The sequence below is a fragment of the Oryctolagus cuniculus genome, chromosome 12 (assembly GCF_051225735.1).
Source record: "Oryctolagus cuniculus isolate XC-2025 breed Fujian yellow rabbit chromosome 12, ASM5122573v1, whole genome shotgun sequence".
In the NCBI taxonomy this organism is placed as follows: Eukaryota; Metazoa; Chordata; class Mammalia; order Lagomorpha; family Leporidae; genus Oryctolagus; species Oryctolagus cuniculus.
The window spans coordinates 105,866,275-105,878,440 of record NC_142878.1 but is presented as its reverse complement, the minus strand read 5'-3'; the positions used below and the strand labels follow the sequence as shown (position 1 = coordinate 105,878,440).

Below are 12,166 nucleotides of genomic sequence, written 5' to 3'. Positions count from 1 at the left end.
CAGATTCGTGCTGAGAGGAAGCCCCTTTAAGTGGCCTTTTAAAGCCAGGCCGGAGGTTTTCTGGGGGCTCACTGGCCTGGCCTCCTGGGAGAACAGGGGCGCATTTGCATCTCAAAAAACACTGAGCTCATTCATATTCTCCTCTTCTCCCATGAAACACAGCCACAAAGAAAAGGAAAGTTTTAATTCCGAGCAACTTTGCCACTGAGGGGCATTTTTTTTTTTTTTTGAGCTGCTAAAAATAGAGAGGAAATGGGCTCCTTTGGGTCAGCCCCATGGCCGCCTCCCCCCAACACCGCCCCCTGCCCGCCCTATGCCCGCCCCTTGCCTGCCCCCACGGCCCACTCAAGGACAGCCCTGGCCGTGGGAGAGCCGGGCAGATGCCACGCAGCTCTGGAGCTGGATGCGGCTGTGCCCCCAGGGACCCCAGCGCACCGGACAGCAGAGAAGCCCCCCAGGAGAGCAGGCCGGACGCCAGCATGGCGACCACCAGGGACAGCCTGGGGTCCAGGTGAGTGGGTGGCCTCTGCGCACGGACACTGGGGCCTGTTCCACCGTGACTCTGCTGTGTGAACCTGGGCAAGCCGCTCTTCTCCCCTGCAAAATGGCAGCAAGGGCCGGGAACCGGGGTCTGGGGTCTGGAGTCCCTGCAGGGCCTGCTCCCAGCGGAGGCCCACAGAGGCACAGCCCTAGGACGGCTCACATCGCGAGCTGGGGGTGGGGGGTCTCCCATGCTGAGAATGCTTTCCTGTCTCTTTGGGGGCCCGTGGCAGGGGTCCAATGACAGACAAGGTCAAGATCAGCGGGAGGCTCTGGCGCCCGTGGGCCGGGTGGCTTGGGGGAGTTCCTGGCCCTCTGGGGCTGTTGCGCCCCGTGTGCACCTGAGTGGGGTGGCTGCACGATGCGTACCGATTCAATCCATCAGATGTTCACCAGTGCCCGCTCTGGCCCCGCCGTCTATCCAAGGAGTGTGGGATCCGGGAGGCGGGGAGTAGCAGACATGGCCAGGCCCACGGCGTGAGGGAGGGGCCCGGCCAAGGGCAGGAGGCGAGCAGCTCCTGACCAGAGCACCTGAGGTGTCCTTGCATGGGCAGGAAGGGAGCGAATGTCACCACACCTGGCCCTGGCCTAGACCTGGGCCACCCCACAGAGGGTCAGGGCCTGGAGGGAGCTCGCCCGGCCTCCGCACCCCATGGCAGGTGGTGCCGGGTCTGCTCCAGGCCCCCGGGCGCTGCCACCTCCACTCCCCACCCCCTGAGCTGCTCTACCCTTGCACATGAACTTCAAGTTCAGTCCTCAAGGGCCCCTGCGCACCAGAGTGAGGGTCCGGCAGGGGCCCAGTGTCTCTTACAGGCTGGGTCTCAGGCCCGTGGCAACAAGGGGTGGCGGAGGGGCCTGTGTGGCTGGGGCCCCTAGAGGCCTGGGCCTGCTTGGCTGGAGCCACCACAGGCAGGAGACCAGACCGCGTCCAGCCCAGGCCTGGTGCAGGGGAGGCCGCCCGCATGGCCAACGGGGAGGAGAAGGGCTGGAACCCAGGCCCGGAGCCCCAGAGTCATCCTCTGGGCAAACCAAGAGAGGACGGTGTCCTAGAAGGTACCGTGGGTGTACCGCGACGACGCTGGCAAAGGCACGAGGGTCTTTGTCCCAGCCACAGCGACCCTCAAACCCTGCTCAGAGGGGAAGGCACGTGCCTGGGTTCTGGTCCAGCTCTGCTCCTCGCCTGCTCTGTGGCCCTGGGCCCCACGCCCTCTCTCTGAGCCTCAGTTTCGCCATCTGCAAAATGGGGGCGGTAAACCTGCCCCTTGGGGAGACTTCCTCCAGCTCTGGATCAGCCTCTCTCTCTCTCTCTCTCTCTCTCTCTCTCTCTCTCTCTCTCTCTTTCTCAGCTTCCCGGTGCCTCCGGGCCAACCCCAGCTGCCAGGGGCACTATCTTGGGCCTGCCAGCTGCCCACACTGTGGGGCCAGGGCTCTGTATTCTAGTTCACCGGCCAGGGCTGCAGAGGGGGAGAGTAGAGAGCCAGAGGAAGGTCTGCGCTCCCCAGCCTGGCCCCGGACCTCTCTGGTGCAGCACCAAGAGCAGGGCTGTGGGGACGCAGCCGGGCCAGGGCCAGGGCCAGGGCCAAGGCCAAGAGAAGCCCAACCGGCTGGGCCGAGCTGGAACAGGTCTGGCTCCGGCCTGATAGCTCGTGTGCTTTGTGCCCTTGGAGGCTGCAGCCGCTGACCACATCACCCATCGGGGTGCCCACTGCCCCTCTCCAGCAGAGCCACCAGCCCCCCTGAGCCCAGGGAAGCCCTATGGGGGGAGGGAACACTTTGTCCTGGCCTTGCCAGGCTGTGGCGACCAGGGCAGCAGCAGGGCTGAGCCAGGTATCACGTGGAGGGGGCTGGGGGTGGGGGGAGCCAAGAGAGGCATGGACGCAGCAGGTGCCTGGACAGAGCCTGGCTTGGGGAGGTGAGTGTAGCAGCAGCGAGTGGGGAGGCTGGACCTGGGGTGGACTGGAGGTCGGGGAACAAGGAGAGAGGCTCTATGAACCACACTCATCAGGGCTCCCAGCCTCTCCCAGCACTGCCTGCCCAAAGACAGGGGTGCTGATGGGACGCCCCACAAGAGCCAGGCTGTGGGACGGTCCCCAGAGGCTGCTGCAGGCTCAGCGCCAAGGCCCTTCTCCTGACAGAGCTCCTGGGGTGCCAGGGAACGAGCTCCCGCCTTTGGGGTGTGGAGCCTGGGGGGGGGGCATAATCACACAGGTGTCTGGAAGAATCTAGAACATTCCAGGCCTTCTAGGTCTGGACGTCTTTCCTGCCCCCACAGCCACCTCCCCCACTTGCCCATGACCTAGAGGCACGGTTATTCTCTTTTATCTTCATGCTCTGATATCTTCATTGTCGCTGTGCACTCAGGGAGTCAGAATCATTTCTTGTTAAGCAGCCGGCACCGTGCCAGGCACTGGGTCACCACTCAGGAGCGCAAGCTTAGGGTGGACCGCGAGGAATAGTTCTATGGGTGCTTGTCGGACTGTAATTGAGACAGGTGTCGTAAGGCATAAAACACAGAGGAAAGTGATCAATGCCATGGAAATACCACCCTAAAAATGGCTAATTGTAGCTTATATATTTTATCACAATCATGCATGTTTTTGAAATGTTGGAGTTTTTTTTTTAAAGATTTATTTTAAAGGCAAAGTTACAGAAAGAGGGAAAGAAAGAGGGACAGAAGTTACACTCACACTCATCTGCATGTTGCCCTCGATGCAACATTCTACTAAATTCTGCAGATGCATTTTTTAAAAATTTTATTTGAAAGTCAGAATTAGAGGGAGGGAGAGAGAGAGGGAGGGAGAGAGAGAGAGAGAGAGATCTTCCATGCACTGGTTCACTCCCCAGATGGCCACAACCTCCAGAACTGGGCCAGACCAAAGCCAGGAGCCAGGAACTCCTTCCGGGTCCCCCACGTGGGTGCAGGGGCCAAGCGCTTGGGCCGTCCCCTGCTGCTTTCCCAGGTGCATTAGCAGGGAGCTGGATTAGCCAGGACTGGAATGAGCACTCATACGGGGTGCTGGCATCTCAGAAGGCAGCTGAGCCTGCTACGCCACAATGGTGGCCGCCATGTTGGTAATGTAATTGTCCTGGCTTCAGCAGCACGTGTACTAAAATTTATTTTTAATTGATTTATTTATTTTGAAAGAGAGATCTTCCATCTGCTTCCATCTCTTCAGATGGCCACAGTGCCCGGGGCGGGGCCAGGCAGAAGCCACAAGCCAAGAGCTTCTCCCAAGTCTCCTACGTGGGTGGCAGAGGTCCAGGCACTTGGGCCATCTTCCTCTGCTTTTCCCGGGCCATTTGCAGGGAGCTGGATCAGAAGAGGAACAGGCAGGACACAAACCGGCACCCATAGGAGCATCACAGGTGGCAGCTGAACCTGCTACGCCACAGCACTGGCCCCAGGGACTTTTTTTTTTTTTAATTCATTGAGTCCAACCCATTCTGTTACAACATTCTACTCTGACTTGGATCCCTCCAGGGACAGGGAACTCCCCTGCAGCCTCTTCACCCCTGCAAAGACATGGTTTCATCCAGGGACAGTGGCGATGGCACAGTGTTCTGTCTCCACTCCAGATCCCGGAAGAGATCCCTGCATCCTGGCCCTGCCCCCTCCTCAGATGACCCTGGCTCCTTGCCAGGGGTCTGAAGTGCATCTGAGCACCGGCTGGGAAGATGTTTTGGAAACATTCAAGGCTGTGACCATGTAAAGGACATCTAGGGCCTTGCTCAGACTGTGGCCCCAAGATGCTGTGAAATACGGATGCATCTGCGGGGCCAGCACTGTGGTGCAGTGGGCAAAACAGCGCCGGCATCCCATACGGGCACCGGTTCGAGTCCTGGCTATTCCACTTCCCATCCAGCTCCCTGCTAATGCACTTGGGAAGGCAATAAAAGATGGTCCAAGTGCTTGGGCCCTTGCCACCCATATGGGAGACCTGGAAGAAGCCCTTGGCTCCTTTACAGCCATTTGAGAAGTGAACCAGCAGATGGGAGATCTCTCTCTCTATGACTCTGCTTTTCAAAAAAATTTTTTTTAAAAAAATGGATCAGGGCCAGTGCTGTGGCATAGTGGGTAAAACCACCGCCTGCAGTGCCGGCATCCCATATGGGCACCGGTTTGAGTCCCAGCTGCTCCACTTCCCATCCAGCTCTCTGCTGTGGCCTGGGAAAGCAGTAGAAGACGGCCCAGGTCCTTGGGCCCCTGCACCCGCATGGGAGACCCGGAAGAAGCTCCTGGCTCCTGGCTTCAGATCAGCGCAGCTCTGGCCATTGCAGCCAACTGGGGATCAAACAGAATGGACATTGTGGGTCTGGCTCCTTTTCCACACCACACCGTTCAGGGGACCCACCCAGGTTGTCACAGGTGTCGCTGAGAATACAGCTGCTTCATTATTCATGTCCAGGCTGGGGGTTTTCTGGACAAAGCTGACGTGACGTCCCCGTAGCAGGTGTTTTGTGGACTTCTGTCGCCCCCATTTTTCTGGGGAAATCCCTGGGAACAGAAGTGCTGGGTCAGAAGACACATGTGTGTTGAAGGAAGCTGCCAGAAGTTTTCCAAAGTGGTGGTTGTGTGCGTTTCCATGTCTTTGTCAATGCGAGGTTTTTTACTTGTTTGAATTTTAGCGCTCCTGGCGGGAGAATGGTGATATCTCAGTGAGGTTTTAACTTCTCTTATGATCAGGACATTGAGGATATTTTCAAGGGCTTGTTAGGAATTTCTATATATTTTATATATTTTAGCTATTTACTTATTTGAGAAGCAGAGAGAGAGAGAGAGAGAGAAAGAGAGAGAGAAAGAGAGAGAGAGAGAGAGAGAGCACACTCCTATCCACTGGTTTGTGACCCCCAAACACCCGCAACATCCAGAGCTAAACCAGGCCCACGCTGAGAGCTGAGCACTCCCTGCAGGTCACCTGTGTGGCTGGCGGGGACCCAAGCACCTGTGCCGTCAGGGCAGCCTCCCAGGATCTGCGTTTTCCAAAAACTTCCATCAGGAGCCAGAGTGAGAACTGAACCCAGGTATTCCACTGTGGAACGCGGAGGTATAACCTGGGGTCTTTCCAACTTTATTTATTTATTTTATTTCAGAGGTAGAGAACTACCATCCACAGTTGGGATTGGACCAGGCAGGAGCTGGGAGCCTGGTCTCCCACGTGGGTGGCAGGAACCCAATCACTTGAGACAGCAGCTGCTGTCTCCCAGGGTACACCTTAGCGGGGAGCTGGATCAGAAGTGGAGCAGCCGGGTCTTGAACCAGTGCCCGTATGGGCTGCTGGAGTCACAGGCAGCAGCTTGCCCAGTTATGCCACAATGCCAGCCCCTCACTTTTTCTTTTATGGTTAGTACTGTTGTGTCCATTCCAAGAGATCTTTGCCTATGCCAAGGTCATAAATGTTCCGCTAGAAATTTTATAGTTTTGGCTTTTATATTAATCCATCTGGAAATGTGATGCAAAATGAAAACAAAAACAATAACAAGCAATTGTGATCTCACAGCTCCTGTGGGTTGGGAATCTCGGTGTGGCTTAGCCAGGTGTCTGTGGTTCAAGGTCTCCCCTGGGGTCACCATCAAACCATCAGCCAGGCCTCATCAGGAGGCTCAGCGGGGGAGGAGGCACTTCTCGGCTTGCTCCTGTGGGTGGGTGGGTGGGTGGGTGGCAGGCTTCTTGCAGGTTGCTGGTCTCCCACAGGCCTTTGCTCCGTGGGCCTCCCCAACAGAGTGAACAAGAAAAAAAAAAAAAAAAAAAGAACAGGGGTCGGTGCTGTGCATAGAGGGTTAAGCTGCCTCCCGCGATGCCAGCATCCCATATGGGCCCCAGTTCGAGTCCCGGCAGCTCCACTTCCCTTTCAGGTCCCTGCTAATGCGCCTGGGAAAACAGCAGAGGATGGCCCGAGTGCTTGGGCCCCTGCACCCACATGGGAGAGAATGAAGTTCCAGGCTCCTGGCTACAGCCTGGCACAGAGCTGGCCGTTGTGGCCATCCGGAGAGTGAACCAGCAGATGGAAGATTCTCTCTCCTCTTTCTCTCTTGCTGTAACTCTGCCTTTCAAATAAAAAAAAATAACTAAAATTTTTTTAAAAAAGAGAGAACCAGCAGAATGAAAGGCATGCTCCTCCCATAACCTGCTCTCTGAAGTGAAGGCCCCTCGCTTCTGCCAGGTTCTGCTCGTTAGAAGTGGGTCGCTGGGACCAGCCCACATTCCACAGGAGCCTAGAAGGCAGGAGTCACTGAGAGATGGCTTGCCACACCTGGCCGGACCAAAACAACCAACACGACCTGATTTCAAGACTTGGCGTAGGGGTGGCCCGTGGCCTGTGATTAAGACATCTGCGTCCCAGGTCTCAGGCCCAGCTCCCGATCGTGGCCCCAGCTTCCTGCCGACAAGGCTCAGAGAGGCAGCGGGTCCCTGCCACCCACGGGGGAGACCTGAGTGGAGTTCCCAACTCCCAGCTTTGGCCTGGCCCAGCCCTGGGTGTTGTGGGCTTTTGGGGAGAGAACTAGTGGGTGGGGGCTGTGTCTGTGTGCCACTCCCTCTGTGTCTCTGCCCCTCAAAGCTTTTTTTCCTTTTCCTTTTTCATTTACAAAAAAAAAAAAAAAAAAAAAAAAAAGATTTAGGAGGAAACTCCAAAAGGTTCCTGGGAAAATAGAATTAAAAGCTGTCAGGGCAGTGGTGGGGTGGAGTTGTGGTTAAGCTGCTGCCTGTGGGGCTGGCATCCCCTATGAGCCACCAGTTCAAGACTCGGCTGCTCCATTTCTGATCCAGCTCCCTGCTAATGCACCTGGGAGAGCAGCGGAAGATGGCCCAACTGCTTGGGCCCCTGCACCCGCATGGGAGACCCAGAGTGGATTTCTGGGCTCCTGACTTCAGCTTGGCCCAGACCTGGCCTTTGTGGTCATCTGGGGGAGTGAACAGTAGATACAACATCTCTGTCTCTCCCTCTCTCCCTCCCTCCCTCTCTCCCTCTCTCCCTCTCTCCCTCTCTCCCTCCCTCTCTCTCTCTCTCTCTCTCTCTGTCACTCTGACTTTCAAATAAAGAAATGTTTCAAAAGAAAAAGAGTTCGTTTTGGTGCAAAATATTTTTGAAATGCATGCATTTTTTTTCCATAATACACGTTTCCCATGAACTTGACGGCTTGTGGGCATGGATTTCAATATTTTTGTTTTTGCGCAAAAAATTAACTTGTGGCTTAAATCCATTTTCCATGAACTTTTTGAAGTGCCTTCGTGGTGCTGGAGAGCGTGTGGTGTTGGCACAGGGATAGAAAAACCACTCTCTGGCGCAGCATCCGCCAGGAGCCAGCTCCACACAGGTACGGAGCCTTTTCCACTCTCCGCCCTGGCCGCTGGCAGACACCTTAGTTCCTCGCCCCTGGGGCTCCCGTACGATGCTTGGGGATCCTCCTCACCCAGCAGCCGGCGGCAGGGGCTGGCGCCGGCTCCAGAGCCCTGTCAGCTGCAGCGGGAACCCGCGGGGAGCGGGGATTTGGGACGGTGCGTCTCTACGTCCAGCCCCGCACCTAGCAGGAGTCCCCACAGATCATCCCCAGAGTTGGGGGCCACTCTATCCTTTTTTTTTTTTTAAGATTTATTTATTTACTGGAAAGTCAGAGTTACACACAGAGAGGAGAGCCAGAGAGAGAGAGAGAGAGAGAGAGAGAGAGAGAGAGGTCTTCCATCCACTGGTTCACTCCCCAGTTGGTTGCAATGGCCAGAGCTGCACTGATCCGAGGCCAGGAGCTTCTTCCAGGTCTCCCATGTGGGTGCAGGGACCCAAGCACTTAGGCCATCCTCTACTGCTTTCCCAGGCCACAGCAGCGAGCTGGATCAGAAGTGGAGCAGCCGGGACCTGAACCAGTGCCCATATGGGATACCAGCACTACAGGAGGCAGGTTTTTCTGCTATGCCACAGCGCTGGCCCCATGAATAATTTTTAAAAAATAAAATAAGAAAATTTTTAGTAAAGTTAGAGTTATTTAACGATAACCACAATCAACTTTTGAATATTTTCGCCACTACCCATTTCCCCTGAATCCACGTAGCCCTAAGAAAATCTCCTTTTTGTGACTATATATCTGCCTATTGTGGGCATCTCGTTTACACGGGCCATCACGAGACACGACCTGCGGTGACTGGCTCCCTTCCCTTGGCGTGTCTTTGAGGCTCACGCACACTGAGACATGGATCAGTCCTGCATTCTTTTTACGGCCACCTGCTATCCCATTAAATGTTCCATTCTGTTAGCTCATTCATCCGCCCACGGGCTGTTCTCACCTTTGGACCATCATGAAGAATCCTGCAGGGGACACTTGTGTGTGAGTTGTTGTGTGGGCACCTGCTTCTGTTTCTCTCGGGTTGGCTTGGGGTGGAATGGCTGAGCCGCCTGATAGCTCTCTGCACAACACTTGGAGAAACTGCCAGGAAGTTGGCCAAAGCAGGGAGTGCTGGTGGTCTCCCCACAAGCAGCAGGGGGACCCCCAGGGTCTCCATATCCCCACCCACTGCACTGTTGTCTTTGTGGTAAGCACTGTCCCGCACACGAGAGCTGGCACATCTGTAGTTCCCGGCGCCTGGTTATGTTGAGCACCTTCCAGTGCACCTGTCGTCCATTTGCACATCTCTGGAGAAATGGCCAAGCGCACCCTCAGCTCTAGCTCTAACGAGCTTTTGTCCTTTTATTAGTGAGTCGTAGCAGGTCCCTGTGAGTTCTAGATACACTTCCCGTAGCACAGGTACGATTTGCAAGACTTTCCCGTCATTCTGTGAGCTAACTCGTCACGTTCTCGATGGTATCGCTTGAAACACAGAAGATTTTAACTCTGACAAAGTCTGACTTATCTGTTCTTCCCTGTGTTGCTTGCGCTTTTGGTATCTTATCCAAGAAGGTCTTGCTTAACTCAAGATCACAAAGATGCACTGATAATTTCTCCGAAGACCTTCTGTAGACCTTGAGTTAACTCGTGTGTGCGGCCTGAGGAAGGCATGCTAACGTGCGGTCGCGTGGACGCTCACACCGAGTCGCCGGGGCAGCAGGTGCCGGAAGGACTGCTCCTCCTACCTTTTGACTGCCTTGCCTTGCTTGCTGAAGACCAGTTCACTGCAGACTTCAGCTGATCTCTGAATTCTCATCGCATTCCATTCTTCTGCGTGTTCATCCTTATGTCCTTGTCGTTTGGATTCATGTAGGTCTGCTGCACGCTTTGAAATCAGGAACTAGAAGTCCTCCAGCTTCATTCTTTTTCAAGATTGTTCAGTGGGGCAGGCACTCAGCCCAGCAGTTGAGATGCCAATTACGTGGGCGTTGTGGTGCAGCAGGTTAAGCCACCGCCTGAGACACTGGTATCCCATTTTCAGAGAGCCAGTTCGAGTCCCGGCTGCTCCGCTTCCAATCCTGCTCCCTGCTGATGCACCTGGGGAAGCCGCAGAAGGCGGCCCTGATGGAGTTCCGGGCTCCAGACGTCCACCTGGCCCAGCCCTGGCCACTGCAGCCATTTGGGGAGGGATAGAAGATTCTTCTCTCTCTCTCTCTCTCTCTCTCTCTCTCTCTGCCTTTCAAATAAATAAATCTTAAAAGGGGGAAAAAAAAAAAACGATGCCAATTAAGGCCATCCCAAAGTCCCATTCCCAGCTCCAGCTTCTGATTTTGGCTTTCAGTAACGGGGTCCCTAACACCCTTGCAGGAGACCTCAATTGAGTGTTTTTTTTTTTTTTTTTTTTTGACAGGCAGAGTGGACAGTGAGAGAGAGAGACAGAGAGAAAGGTCTTCCTTTTTTTTTTCGTTGGCTCACCCCCTCAATGGCCACTTCGGCCAGCGCGCTGCGACTGCACTGATCCGAAGCCAGGAGCCAGGAGCCAGGTGCCTCTCCTGGTCTCCCATGGGGTGCAGGGCCCAAGCACTTGGGCCATCCTCCACTGCACTCCCTGGCCACAGCAGAGAGCTGGCCTGGAAGAGGGGCAACCGGGACAGAATCCGGCGCCCCGACCGGGACTAGAACCCGGTGTGCTGGCGCCGCAGGCGGAGGATTAGCCTAGCGAGCCGCGGTGCCGGCCAATAATAATTAACTTTTAAAAGATTGTTTTGGTTCTTCTGAGTCTCTTGTTGAATTTTCCTATGAATTTTATTACCAGTTTGTCAAATTCTGCAAAGAAATCAGCTGGTGTTTGCACAGGGATTGTGCTGATTCATACAACAACTTGAGAAGTATCACCATCTTTTAGGTTTTTTTTTTTTAATATTTATTTATTTATTTGAAATGGAGAGTTACAGACAGAGAGAGGGAGAGACAGTGAACCATCCTCTGGTTCACTCCCCAGATGACCCCAACAGCCAGAGCTGGGCTGATCCAAAGCCAGAAGCCAGGAGCTTCTTCTGGATCTCCCACATGGGTACAGGGGCCCAAGCACTTGGACATCTTCCACTGCTTTCCCAGGCCATAGCAGGGAGCTGGATGGGAAGAGGAGCAGCCGGGACTAAAACCAGTGCCCATACGGGCTGCAGGCGGTGGCTTTACCTGCTACCCCACAGCGCCGGCCCCAGGTGTCACCATCTTCACATTCCATGTCTTGATGCTAAGATATCTTTCCGCTCATTTAGGTTTTCTAAGTGGCTCGGGGAATGCCAATTCTCGAGTAGCCGAAAGGGGCATGCTAACCCCTTCCTGGTGTGGGGAGCATCCGAAATCGCCTGGGCTGGGCTCTGCCAGGGCAGCCGCAGGTGGCACTCAAAATCCAAGACCCCCTCTGGCGTGCGGGGATCACACGTCTCCCCTCCCCACCCTGCTCGTATAGCTGGCACTCACCCAAGGTTGTACCATGGAAGCAGGTCCCGAGGGAGGACCCACGGGTCCCAGTGTCCAAGCACCTTTGTCTTGGGTACGGCCCAGCTCTCGGACAGCTCGTGCCAAGCTCTGCTGTGGTAGCAGGCAGTGGGATTCGGTGCCACGTGCCAGGACACCCCAGGCACAGGCAACTGGGTCAGAAGTGAGCTGGCTGGCTAGACTGCTCCACCTGCCAAGGCAGGAGCCTAGGTGGACTTGGGATGAACCTTGGAGGGGATGAGGCTCCCCGGGAGGCCTACTCCTGTTAAACTTCTGTTGGTCAAGGGCACCGGGGTGCCTGCCCCGAGTCTGGTCCTCTGGTAGGTCCCGGGTGGGAGGAGACTGGGTCCCTAGCAGATTCTCTGCCTCAGCCCAAGGCCCCACTTTCTGTCTTCTGAGGTTTCCAATCCTCTTCTATTTGATTTTTTTTTTAATGTACTCATTTTATTTATTTGAGAGAGAGAACGAGCTCTTACCCACTGCGTCACTTGCCACATGCCTTCAAGGGCCAGGCTGGGCCAAGCCAAAGCCAGGAGCCAGGATCTCAATCCAGGTCTCCCACATGAGAGGCAGGGGCTGAGTCCTTCGCTGCCTCCCAGGGCGGTGTGCAGGAACAGGACGCTGGCGTCGGGGGTCGGGGGCAGAGCCAGGACCGGAACCAGGCACTTCGGGACGGGGGCATCCCGAGTGTCGTCCGTCCTTAACACTGCGCTCAGCACCTGCCCGCGCTTCCTCCATTAGAAAACTCCACTGGGGCACAGGATCCAGGTCCGGGGTGCCCGCTGTGCAGCCTCCAGGGGGGCAGGAG

At 55.5% G+C, this 12,166-nt stretch overlaps 1 protein-coding gene across 2 annotated transcripts in view; it reads left to right on the top strand.

Moving 5' to 3' along the window:
- The first annotated feature begins 336 nt into the window (after positions 1 to 336).
- The window catches only part of ACSBG1 (acyl-CoA synthetase bubblegum family member 1), a 35,218-nt gene continuing 23,388 nt past the window's right edge, over positions 337 to 12,166 (top strand). The window contains exon 1 of one of the 2 annotated variants that reach the window (XM_089310792.1): positions 337 to 511. In XM_089310792.1, the coding sequence (XP_089166918.1) occupies positions 381 to 511 (131 nt within the window). In that variant the 5' untranslated portion in view covers positions 337 to 380. The remainder of the gene's footprint in view (positions 512 to 12,166) is intronic. The other variant, XM_017337650.4, reaches the window with a different exon arrangement.